Source organism: Ochotona curzoniae, unplaced genomic scaffold (genome assembly GCF_017591425.1).
Source record: "Ochotona curzoniae isolate NIBS_2020 unplaced genomic scaffold, NIBS_Ocur_1.0 contig_1, whole genome shotgun sequence".
NCBI lineage: Eukaryota > Metazoa > Chordata > Mammalia > Lagomorpha > Ochotonidae > Ochotona > Ochotona curzoniae.
In genome coordinates, this window is record NW_024464918.1 from 35,144,569 (window position 1) to 35,157,385 (window position 12,817).

The 12,817-nt window shown below is 36.3% G+C and overlaps 1 protein-coding gene across 4 annotated transcripts in view; it reads right to left on the minus strand.

Annotated features, from left to right (window-relative positions):
* Nucleotides 1-12,817, minus strand: part of FNIP1 (folliculin interacting protein 1) — an 84,419-nt gene that overhangs the window by 45,056 nt on the left and 26,546 nt on the right. For 3 of the 4 annotated variants that reach the window (XM_040971346.1, XM_040971371.1, XM_040971355.1), the window contains exons 2-3: nt 11,566-11,692; nt 5,244-5,378 (exon numbers count right to left, since the gene is read on the minus strand). In XM_040971346.1, coding sequence (XP_040827280.1) covers nt 5,244-5,378; nt 11,566-11,692 — 262 coding nt within the window. The remainder of the gene's footprint in view (nt 1-5,243; nt 5,379-11,565; nt 11,693-12,817) is intronic. The other variant, XM_040971363.1, reaches the window with a different exon arrangement.

Consider the following 12,817-nt stretch of genomic DNA (forward strand, 5'->3'; position numbering starts at 1 on the left):
GGTTTATCAGAGCACTTCCCTTTGCTAATACGAGCTTTAGTCACTTCCAGATTTTTATTACCATAAATGATATTCAAAGGAATATTGATTTTTCTTTAATTTTACTTATTTATTCATTCATTCTTTGCAAAGTAGCACATCAGAGAAGGATGGATAGGGGACAGGTTAGAAAGATAGAGAGGAGAGAGAAAAAGAGAAACAGAGAGAATGAGTTTTCCAGCCTCTGGTTCACTCCCCAAATAGCGCAACAACCAGTGCCGAGCCAGGCCAAAGCCAAAACCAAGTACATCTGGTTCTCCCACATGGTAGCAGGAAACCAAGTACTTCAGCTATCACCATAACTTCCAAAGGTATGCATTACCAGGAAGTTGGTTCATACACAAAGGCATAAATCCATCCCAGGCACTCTAACACAGAATGTGAGTGCCCCAAGCAGCAGTTTAACACAGCACCACAAAGTCCACAAGTCACCGGAACATGCTTAACCAGGTCTTATGCATGTGCAACAATTCTCCAAAGCAGAAAACAAGAGTAATCAATAAACATACAAGAGTAATTTTGACTACTGCTATTATACAACTGAGGCAATTTGTATCTATTTTGTGTTTTTAAAAAAGGATATATGTATGATCTACTACTGAATGCAAAGTAACAAACTTTCACTGGCATTTGCTATAAAAATGAAAAACAAACAAAAAAAAAGAATCTCTTAAAATTCACTTGGGAGGACAAAGACCACAAATATCCAAACCAACCTTGAGAAAGTACAAAGGTAGAGGCATTTTTACTTCCTAATTTCAAAATACATCACAAAGTTACTGTTATCAAAACACTACTGTACCATCATAAAAGTAGAGGGACCAATGAACAGAATAGGGACCGAAAATAAATTCACAGGACAATCAAGTAATCTTCAAGGAGCTAATGTACCTGGGAAAACAATGAAACATGGCCTAAACAGTTCAGCCCCTGCAGTCACACAAGAAACCAGGATGAAGCTCCTTGGCTTTTGTCTGGCCCAATTCTGGACACGTTGGCCAATTGGAGAGTAAGTCAGAGGATGAAAGAGCTTTCTCTCTGTATGAACCTTTCTTTCTGTAACTCTGACAAATAAATAAAACTCTGAGCAAATAAATAAAATAAGATAATATATAATAGGGAGAGGACAATCTCTTCAACCAAAGGTAAGGCAATTGAATATTCACATGCAAAATAAAATTTGACACAGACCAGCATGGTAGCCTAGCAGCTAAAGCCTTTACCTTGAACTTACCGGGATTCCATATGGGCGCCAGTTCTAACTCTGGAAGCCCTGCTTCCCATGCAGCTCCCTGCTTGTGGCCTGGGTAAGCAGCTGAAGATGTCCCAAGGCCTTGGGACCCTGCACCTGTATGGGAGACCTGGAGGGGCTCCGGGCACCTGGCTTTGGACAAGTTCAGTTCAGCTCCAGCTACTTTGGCCACTTGGGGAATGAATCAATAGACAGGTCTTCCTCTCTGTCTGTTCCTCTCTGTATTTCTGACTTTGCAATGAGAATAAATAAATCTTTTAAAATAAAATAAAACTTGATACACAAGACAGAAAAATCAACAAGATTAAACACATTTTTAAAAGATTAATTATTATTGAAAAGTCAGCTATATAGAGAGGAAGAGAGACAGAGAGGAAATATCTTTCGTCTGATGATCATTCCCCAAGTAGCCACAACGGCCAGGGCTGAGCCGATCCGAAGCCAAGAGCCAGGAACAACTCCTAGGTCTCCCACACGTGTGCAGGTTCCCAAGACTTTGGGCCGTCCTCAATTACGTTCCCAGGCCACAATAAGAAGCTGGATGTGAAAGGGGCTGCCAGGATCAGAATCAGCATCCGTATGGGAGGCGAGCACTTTACCTCCTAGGCTATAGTGCTGGCCCCAAAGACATTTTTAAACGTAACACCTAACACTGCAAAACTCTTAAAAGAAGAAACAGAACAAAATATTTATGACATTGGCTTTAGCAACGATTTCACAACTTAGGCAACAAAAACAGAACAATGAGACTTTTTCAGATAAAAAGGCTTATACACAGCAAAGGAAACAGTTCACAGACTGAGAAGGCAAGCTGTGGAATGAGGAAAGTTATTTGCAAGCTGGATCTGACAAAGGATTAACCTCCCAAAACAACATAAGTCCCTACAATGCTATAGCTTAAAAAAATTATAACAATAAACAGATTTTGAGATGGACTGACTTAGACATTCCTCAAGGAAGTCATACAAATGAATGACAGTAAATCAAAACATCTCACACAACCATCAGCTTTGCTCTTATCAAAAATTAAGACAAGTGTTAGTAAGCATATGGACAAACTAGAACCCTTGCACACTGTTAATGGGAATGCAAAATGGTACAACTGTTACAGAAAACAGCAGGACAATTCCTCAAAAAAAAAAAGAGAGAGAGAGAATATTAACATATGATGTAGAAACTCTGCTTCTGGGTATTTGTCAAAGAATTCAGATCAGGATGCCAGAGAGGTATTAGCATTCTCACATTCACTGTAGACAAGCTGTAGAAACAACTTTAAATGTCCATCAATAGATAGTGTGTGCTATATAAGAGATTTCTGTCTGGCCTTAAAAAAGAAGAAAATTCTGTAAAATGCAACAACGTGAGTAAATCTTGAGGATACTACATGAGTCCCCGCAACATAAATACTTCCATGATTCCATTTAAAATTATTTGTAACAATCAAATTCATAGAAACAGCAGAACAGTGGTAGAACAAGGGAGAGAGAAATTGGAGTCTACTAACCAATGGGCATTAAGTTTTAGGCAAACAGTAAGCTCCAGAGAGGAGATCTGCTGTGCAATATTGCACATAGATGTAAACACATAAAGATTAGACCTTATACTAAGTGTCCCTATTGAGGTTTAATTTAAAAACCAAGATCTATTGAAAACATTAGAATGTCATATTTTCAGTGAATTCTTGATTAAAAGTTACTGCTTTCTATTATTGTTTGTCTTCACAGGAGTCAGAAAAATACCTAGAAACAAAATGTGATTACTATCTAGATGCCAAGGCAAATCTCATTAATAACCTACTAAATATCCACTAATATTCTCTATGTTTTTCAAGTCTGATTTGTCTAATTTGTCTTAGGGCATCAAAACATGCAATTGAAAAAAAAATGGCATTTCACAAACTCACCTAAGGATAGGAAATATGGATTCAGTTCTATGCCTCACAAGTTAGACTAACAGGAAAGCATGTTTCAGAATTATCTGGTTCATCCAGGGACCCAAGTGTTTGAACCATCACCTGCTGCCTCCCAGGATACATGGCAGCAGGAAGCTAGAATCAGAAGCTGAGGCAGGACATGAACCCAGGCACCCTGATATGGTATCTGTGCATCCCAAGAGGATCTGAACCTCTGTGCCAAATGCCTACCCACAGGGACTTGGCCCTTTTCTGAGCAATCAATGTCAGCTATATTTCATAATCTAACTTATTTCTGGCTTATGATGTAAGTGAAAGTCTTCCCTTTAAAGCTCATTTCATTTTAAACATTTATCTTATTCATCTGAAAGGCAATGCTACAGAAAGAGGGAGGGAAAGAGAGAGAGGTATATTCTCTCTGCAGTTCATACCTCAAATGGCCACAACACTAGAGCTAGGAGACAGAAAGTTCTTCTAAGTCTCCCATCTGGGTGCAGGGGCCCAAACACCTAGGCTATCTTCCACTGCTTTCCCAGGCACATTAGCAGAGAACTGGATTGGAAGTTGAGCAGCTGGGACTTGAACCAGCATCCATTTGTAATTCTAGCAGATGGTGGTGACTTAACCCTTAAGATGGTGACTTAACCCTCTATGCTACAATGCTGGCACTCAAAGCTCATGTTTGCTGTGCCTAACTCCATTGTTTACTAAATTACTTCTTACATTAGGTAAGCTATACGAATTTAAATATCAAGACATTGAATTTTACTACTATACAAAAGAATCCTCAAAAAGCAAAACACAGTAAAACACGGTTTGAATTTTATGAAGTCATAAAAGCTGCTACTGAAGTTCTTTTTGCCTGCCTTAATATATTCCAAGTAGTAAATATGAGTAACACTGTAACTGGTTTTAATAAGGTGCTACTATTATTTCTGCTTTTCATAATGCCTTACTTAAGAACTGTATTCTCTCCACATGCTAACTTCTGGGAGCTAATTATCTATCCTAACATGTATAAATCAAAGATAATTATTTAGTTACCCAAAATCAAATCTTATCAAATATAATGAACTATGTTACACCAATTCAATTCTTTTTGCTAAAAAGGAAAAAAAAATCGCTAGAGATACACAAAGTGAGATTACAACCACTATGTTCAGATTGCTACCATTGGTATCAGTTTGTTGATACTTATTTTTAACCATAAAATAAATGGAATAAAGAAAAGTTTTCAGTTATCTGAATTTTAAAACCTCCTAAATCTGAGAATGGCTTGAATGCTAGTTGTGCTACATGGCATAGCACTAGCAGGAATCTGTTCACCATTGTGTCTAGGGTGAATTAGAACTAAGAAAGGGGAGAGAGAACTGTCCATTTCTATCATCTAGATTGCACTAGTTTCAGAATCCTTGCATTAAAATATTGTCTTATTGATAAAAACTAACATCCATCAAAACATAACTATGTCATTACAAAAGCCTAAGATTCTGCTTTGATATTGATACATTTGAAACACTGGAGACTCATGCAAACTTGAATGACACAAATTTACATCAGATAACATCTGCTTAGCATGAAATTTATCGTATGTAAAATATTAACAAGTTTATAAAGAAGTTCTTAGCTACTGATTTAGCTACTGATGTGATGCCAATTTAGCTATTCTGTTTAAGATTACATTACAGCTGAAAACTAAAGATATGTAATTCTAATTATGTATTTCAGTTACACTTCAATTTCACACTACAGTGAACTTCATTCATATTTCCCATTTATCTTTATACTTCAATAATCAGAAAGTAAACAAAACTAGAATTTATTCTGGTAGCCCAATAAATCTGAATTAGGAAACAAAAAGAGAAAGACCTCTTCCTCTCTACACTGACATCTCTTACATTTTTCTTATGGCAAAATCTATCTCTACAGCAACAATGATAGCTCTAGGAAGATAATGTCTAATAACTGTAACACCCTAAAGTCCCTAAGAGGGGAATGTTTGGAAATGAGTTAGCAAACAAATGACATCAGTGACCTTACCTGGTACTTAGGACATTGGTCTTTTCCATCAGAAGACAAAGTCACAGAACTATCCAAAGAGGAAGAACTGTCTCCTCCGGGTTTCAGCTGGCAGCATTTCCCAAAGACTTTAACTTGGGCATCACTACAGAGTTTCTGAAACACATATAATACCCATTCATATTTTAACAAACTGTTCATCATAGCATAAAAAAAGGTTAAAAAGTCAAGGATAAAATAATTCAAAATAATACAATTTTAATATAATGTCCATTTTGATTTTGCCCTTTCATTAGCATTATTTTCACATAAGTACGACAATAATATCTACAGAGTCTGCACTCTACTTTTCTCACCAACATTATTAAATCATGAGCATTTTTCTATATTATCATAGCTAGCACATTCATTAACAGTGACAAACATAGTAAGACAGTTTTTAATTATCTGGTCTAAAATAGTGCTCTTAAAAGTTATCGGACATCTCAAATGCCTTGTTTATGTAAGCTGTAACTATTAATATTTTCCCTTGTTTAAAATTAAAACTGAGAAAAGCGGGTTGGCATTGTTGGGCAGCAGGTTAAGACGCCAGTACCCCATACCAAACTATTAAGTCTGAGCTGGTCTACTTCAATTGCAGCATCCTGGTATTGTGCCTTGGATTATGGTGGGTGATGATCCAAATATCTGGGTGCTTGTCACTCATGTCAGAGACCTGGACAGGGTTCCTGGCTTTCGGCTGCAGCTTTGGCCCAACTCTGACTGTTGGTGACTATTTGGAGAACTGAAGCAGGAAACAGAAGACAGCTTGCTCCCTCTTGCTCATTCATTCTCTCTCTCTCTCCCCCTTCATTCCTCCCTCATGTTCTTTCAAATAAACATAAAAAATTTTAAAAAGAAAACACAGCAGATTTTAAAGTAGTCAACAAACTCATTTAATAAACCCATCATGAGTTAACATACTAACATTGTAAGAAAAATGTTGGAATGGAAGGAAATAGATGAGAATTTTGTATCTTGCTATATGTACATAAATGTTTACTCTTTTGAAATTGTATCCATGTAATAAAAAGTTACATTTTTAATAAGAGATTAATTTAGGTCCATAACATTGTACAGACTAGTATGAAAAAAGCTTTCTTCTTTTTCTTTTCTCATTTCCCCTAACCCATCAACAAACAGGTTCCAGAACTTTCACTCTCTATAACTATCAAAGTTACAATTCATCAAGGTCTGTAACACACCTAAAAACACACTCCAGGGCTTCATCAGTGGCCAGTATGTTCACTTATCTATGTATCACTCATTTCAGGTAGATTTGTACAAGTATTTCCGATTAAAACACAACACTGTAAAGACTGATTATTTGTGGGAGCCCAAGAGCTATGCTATCACACCAGCCCTGTCTACTAGACACTCTACAAAAAATTAATAGTTGGTATTATGCATTATAAAAATGTTTTCCAGGTTGCCATTCAATATAGGATGTGGCTTGTCCCTGGGAAATAAAAATCTCCACATTTTTCAAAAACTATGTCAAATTTATTAATCTTACTTTATGGTCTCCAGATTTTATATCATAACCTAGACTAGTCTTCTCCATCCCACAGATATATATGAATTTACTCACGCTTTCTTTTGTAATACTACAATTTTAATTTTTATAATGCTTAATACACTTAGTCTTATCCTTACTGCACACAATGAGATATAAATCCAAATTCTTTTTTATATAATGTTCCCAGTACCAATTTATTAAGATATAAGATAGTGTAAGCAACATATACCAAACTCCTACATGTATGCGGTTTGCGGATGATTCTATTTTCTCTTACTATTTATGTGCCAACAATATACTTTTTAAAAAGGTTTATTTTGCTTATTTGAAAGGCAGAAGTGACACAGGGAGAAACAAAGAGAAAAAGATTTTCAATCACTAGTTTATTCCCTGATAGATACCAACAGCTGCAGCCAGGTGAACCACACGGAAGCCAGGAGCTTGAACTCCATCCTGGTCTCCCATGTGTCTAACAGGGGCCTAAGAACGTGGATCACCTTCAGTTGCCTCTCCAGGCACAATGTCAGGTAAGTAGAGCAGATGGGACTTGAATTGGTGCTCTAACATTGGGTGCCAGTGTTGTAGATGGTGGGATTAACTCAGTACATCACTATGTGGGTCCTCTAATAACATACAGCCCCAATGCCTGAACCTGTGTCACCCCCATGGGAGACCTGGCAGGAATCCTGAGTTCCTGCTGTCAGTCTAGACCAGTCCTGACTGTGGCAGCCACTGGGCGAGTGAATCAGAAGACAGAGGATCTCTTTCTCTGCATCTCCCTTTCAAATAATTAAACCTTTGTCAAAAACAAATGTAATATAGATTTTTTCTAGCTTTTTTGAAGACTCCTGTAGCACTACATTATTACTGACATAAAATACATAATAGACCACATTAGATCCACTGGCAACATGAGAATTTAAGAAAACTACATAGCTTTATCTTTTATAAACATGGGAGGATCTGTTTGCAGGACCATATTTAACTTGGCTAGGATATAAGGCTCAACATTTTCAACAGAATCTTACAGAGCTGGAAAACATGCTCTAAGAAAGTTATACATCGACATAAGTTTATTTCAGCCTCTCAGTGTTATCTGGATATGCAAAGTATCTTGTGCTCTAATATTTATGTAGCTTACTACATGCAGAATTCAAATGTAATAAAATACATTTCCCCCTTTCCTCTCATAATCCATTAAATATGCCATGCTTTACTTAACCCTATAAAGTACTGTCATGTTCCTCATAAATAACTCCTTGGTTCAACTAAACACAGAAATAGATCCATATTCCATTGTGAAATATTATCTTCAAGTCAGCATCAGATAAAGCATTCAACAAGGTGAATTATGATAAATCATTATCTTTACAATCAAATTTGTTGTACATCTTACACGTTTAAAGAGGTTTTTTAAAATTTTTTTTAAGATTTTTTTTTTAATTGTAAAGTCAGATATACAGTGAAGAGAACAGAGAGGAAGCTCTTCCGTCGTTGATCCACTCCCCAAACAGCTGTAACAGTCTAAAGGGCTTTTTAAGTATTTCTACAATGGTCATTTTTAAATGCCAATATTGCTTTGAAATAAACAAAGTTCATTAACTTAATTTTAATTCAATTACTAATGCTCAAACTCATTGCGTGAGCACAAATATTACTTTTGCATCTGCTTAACAACTTTCAAATTAATTTTTTCTAAAATGACCCTAAAATTCAGATTTAGACAGATAGTAAACTAAAACACACATCCTTATTCCTAAATAAAAAATGCTGATTTCTTTTTGGTCATGAGAGGGGAGTAACATAATTTGGTAAGCCTCACATTCTAAGGCATGGCTCTCACCCCATTATAATGTATGATGTGAACCTTAAAAAGAAAAATTTCAATAAAAATTTCAGGTAAACTGCATGGCCAAAATAATACTCAGAACCATATTCTCTCTTATAGACTCCTTTAAACTAAAAAAGATGATTTACACTGAGAAAGAGAGAAGACATTAAGAAATTACTTAAACATAGGCTATGGCAGAATAGAATACTGCTACATAAACGCAAAATGCTGAATGATTTGCTTATTTCCAGACAACTGCTAATGCCTAAACGACTTCATCATTTTATATGGGATCTAAGACACCATTTCCATTCTTTGCCAATACAGAACCCAGAAGATTTGATGTTCCAACAGTACTGGTATAATAAAGCAGATGAAAAAAAATCACTTTAAGGCTAAACCTGTTTGCACTTGCAACAAGCAAGGGGTATTGCAATGTGTTCTGCGGTGCTTAAAAAGGACGTAACAAAATCTTCATGGGAGTATCAGAATTGTGTTAATAAACTTCCTAACTATTACTACAATTAACAACAAAAATATATCCCCCTTCATGAAGATGAATAATGGGCCAATTTTTTTACTTTCAATTTTTTTTTCCCAATCCAGTAGTAAACACATACAAACATAGCTATGGTGTAGAGGTCTATGAATAGAATAAAAAATTATAAAAGTTCTGGTGGAATAGAGTAGAAATATCCTTAGATAAAATATATCTATTTAAAATCAAAAAGGACTCATTAAGTTGTGACAATGAACTACCATCCCAGAAAAAGTTGGGCAGGGACTCTTCAAAAGACAGACTGAGCCCAGGCTCTCAAGACTGTTTAAACTCACACAGAATGCAGAAACCCTTAATAAGCAGCACTCACCAAAATACACAGGAAAAGAGGTGGTGCAGGCTGCGGTGCAAACAGATACTACGAACCATAAAGATAAATCTCAACAAAAGTTTGCTGAAAAAGTTTGCAGTTAATCTGTCAGCATCAGGCAAATTCTACTGATGTTAGCTGCCTAAGTGTAAGTAACACATGCTTATCACATCTGTAACTAGCCACAGATTTGACTGACTGCTTGATCACATTCCATTCCATTTTGTACCCCTCTGGCATGTCATAACTCAGCTAAAACCAAAATATCAGACTCATCAAACATTTCTGTCTCCAACATCTAACTACTTTACATGCAGTTGCCAAAGTCATGTTTTGAAATGTAAGCTAGATTCAGTCTTCCTTCCGTATTTAGAATATACCTAAATTCAGACATTTATCAGTCTGAATTCTCGGCTCATAACACATCTCTACCCAATTTTATTTGCAGTCACGTTCTGTATTATTTAATATCATTTCAGGAAGATGGACTTTCTATTAGTTTCATAAATTCACCATGCCCCAAAGTCACTTTGCAAACTCTGCATTCTGATCTCCCTAACAGGAATATTGATTCCTGATAGCATGCCTTCCTTTCCCCTCTCCCCCGCCCCAGATTTCAGCTTTAATTTTACTAAGATGTTCATTAATAGCCTTATATTTACACTGGTAAAAAAAAAAACAACTATGGTTCCTTCCTTCCTATTAGCATCTTACAAGCATTCTGTGTCTTTCATAGTACTTAATCCCAATATAAAATTCTGTGTGTGTATGTCAGATTCATTTACTTATTTGAAAGAGTTACAAAAAAAAAGAGGGAGAAACAGAGAGGAAAGACAAGTCTTCCATATCCTGATTCATTTCCCAAGTGGCTACAATGGTCCAGGCTGAAGTCAGGGGCTTCATTCAGGTTCCCACGGGGATGTTAGGAACCCAATTACCGAGTCATCTTCCACTGCATGTCCCAGGCCATTAGCAGAGAACTGGATCAAAGTAGAATAGCCAGGACATAAACTGGTACCCACACACGATGCGAGCATCACAGGCAGATTTACTGCAGTATCAAAACAATGGCACTTGTGTACTTATTTTTTAATGTCAGCCTCCCTAGTGGAAGCCAAGGGGGAGAGACTGCTAAATCTCCAAATGCCCAATATTCCGTAGATACTTGAGACATTTATATAAACAAATGAGTGACTCTTACCAGATTGAAAACAGTGACCCGAAAATGAGTACCAATCTAAACAAATCACAATGTCCAGTAAATTGAAAAATGTGTTTGCCAGTAATCACAGGAACATTGTAAAACATTAAAACAAGTTTCAAAAAATAAGTTCAATATATGCCACTCTACTATATGCTAAGGATGTATTAAAACAAGTCTATCACCAAAATGTTTCTCAGAACACAAAATTTCAAATATATACTCTCAATTCTCCAAGAATAATGTTTGACAATTCTAAAAGGGAAAACTTTCCCAAAAGAATTTTTTTGCATTTACTAAAATGTTAATAAATATTGTCAATTCAGTGAAGGATGAAGACAAAATTCCAGATGTTCATTTCCCCGTGGACATTTCCCCATTTTCTTCATGTGTAAAAGCTTAATGCCTATTTAGCAGCACAGAAAACCACTGATCACCAAGTGATCTAAGTCTTACTGTTAATGCTATCACAAGATATTTTAAAATGCCACACTAAAAGTTAACAGGAATGATGATCTTGCCTCTAAGTTTAGGGTACAAGAAAACATAAGTGAAAACCTGACTTGCTTAATTTCACTTCTCTAGGTTTCAGTTAATAATTATGAAATGAAAGGACTAGATTAGATTCTTCATAAGTATCCTACAGCTCTGGTCACATCTTTGAGTATCACCATAAAAGGAAATAAATGTCAAACTAAAATACTTTCTGGCTAGTCTGAGGACCAAAAAACTGCAAATCCCTCCCCCTCCACACCAAAAAGAGAAAATCTCAAAGTTAAAGATGGTTTATATTGACAAATAAAAGTACTACTCAAAAGTCTAATTATTTTTGAATTATTAAATATGCAACAATAACTTTCAACCAAATCAATAATGATGCTCACCGACACCGACATGTCCTCATTTTTTCTCTTAACACTGGAGTCAAACAAAACATTTCTCCCTCGTCTTTCACAGTCTTGATATACAATCAGTCGGATTTGGTTTGGGTCAAATTCTGACAAAGGCCAACTTTGGAAAAAAAAAAAAATAAAGATCCATTAGAGTTCCTTTTACTGATATTCTTCATACACTCTTAGAAACAAAACATTAAAAAGATAAAATGTGCATTACTGACAGCAGATCCTTATATAAAACATTCCATCTTACTGTGGGCTAAAAATTAACACATCCGTGAAAATTTGTATTAAAACACAAACACAAAAGCAAAATTAAAATTTTATTTAAAAATTAAGACCATCCAAATAGTCATCCCATATAATTCCACAGAGAGTTAATAAACACATAAGTAATCATATATGGACAAAATGAAAATATTTACTCTATGGCATATGCCAAAATCAACCCATATTTTAAAACAGCTTTCTTGGGAGAGGCATTTGGTACAGCAGCTAAGGTGCTGCGCTGTGTGCTTAAACCCCGTCTTGGAGGGCCTAGGCTAAGTCCCAGTTCCTAGGCTAAGTCCCAGTTCCTTGATGAGTTTCTGACATCAACAACAGTTAAGGAGGATACAATTCTTCCCTCTTTATTTGAGCCTGACCCAGATATGGCCATTACAGCTATTTGTAGAATGAAGCAGCAGATGGAAGATCTCTGTGTATCTCTCCTGCCCTATCAGTCACTCTTTCAAACCAATAAGCCTTAGGAAAAAGAAGACAGTACAAGAGTAAACAGGGATTATCAGATAACCAAGATGCACGTCGCCTTAGGCAGAAAAGGTGAGGTTAACAAGAAGTTTTTTCCTACAAGAAAAAAGCATGTATACATAAAAACGTATCTGCTTAAACGTACATAAAAGAAAGCAGTACATATTTAAGGCATATATTTCCAAGTTGAGGGAAAGGAATCCAAAAAAGAACACAGAGGTCTCCAGACAAAACCTGGCTGCTTTGCCACTACAGACTAAACCACTGCCTACAATGAGGGCATCCCGAATCAAGATCCACTTGCTCCACTTTGGCTACGACTCTCGGCTTATGTACATGAGAAAGCAGGGAAAGGCGGCCTGTTTGGGGACTCAGTATATGCACCACATTCAGCCATTCACCACTACTTGTCCCTCTGCTTCCTTGATGCTCGCTCGGCCTCAGCACTCAGTCTTCAGAATTATATTTGACATGACATCAGAACCTAAGG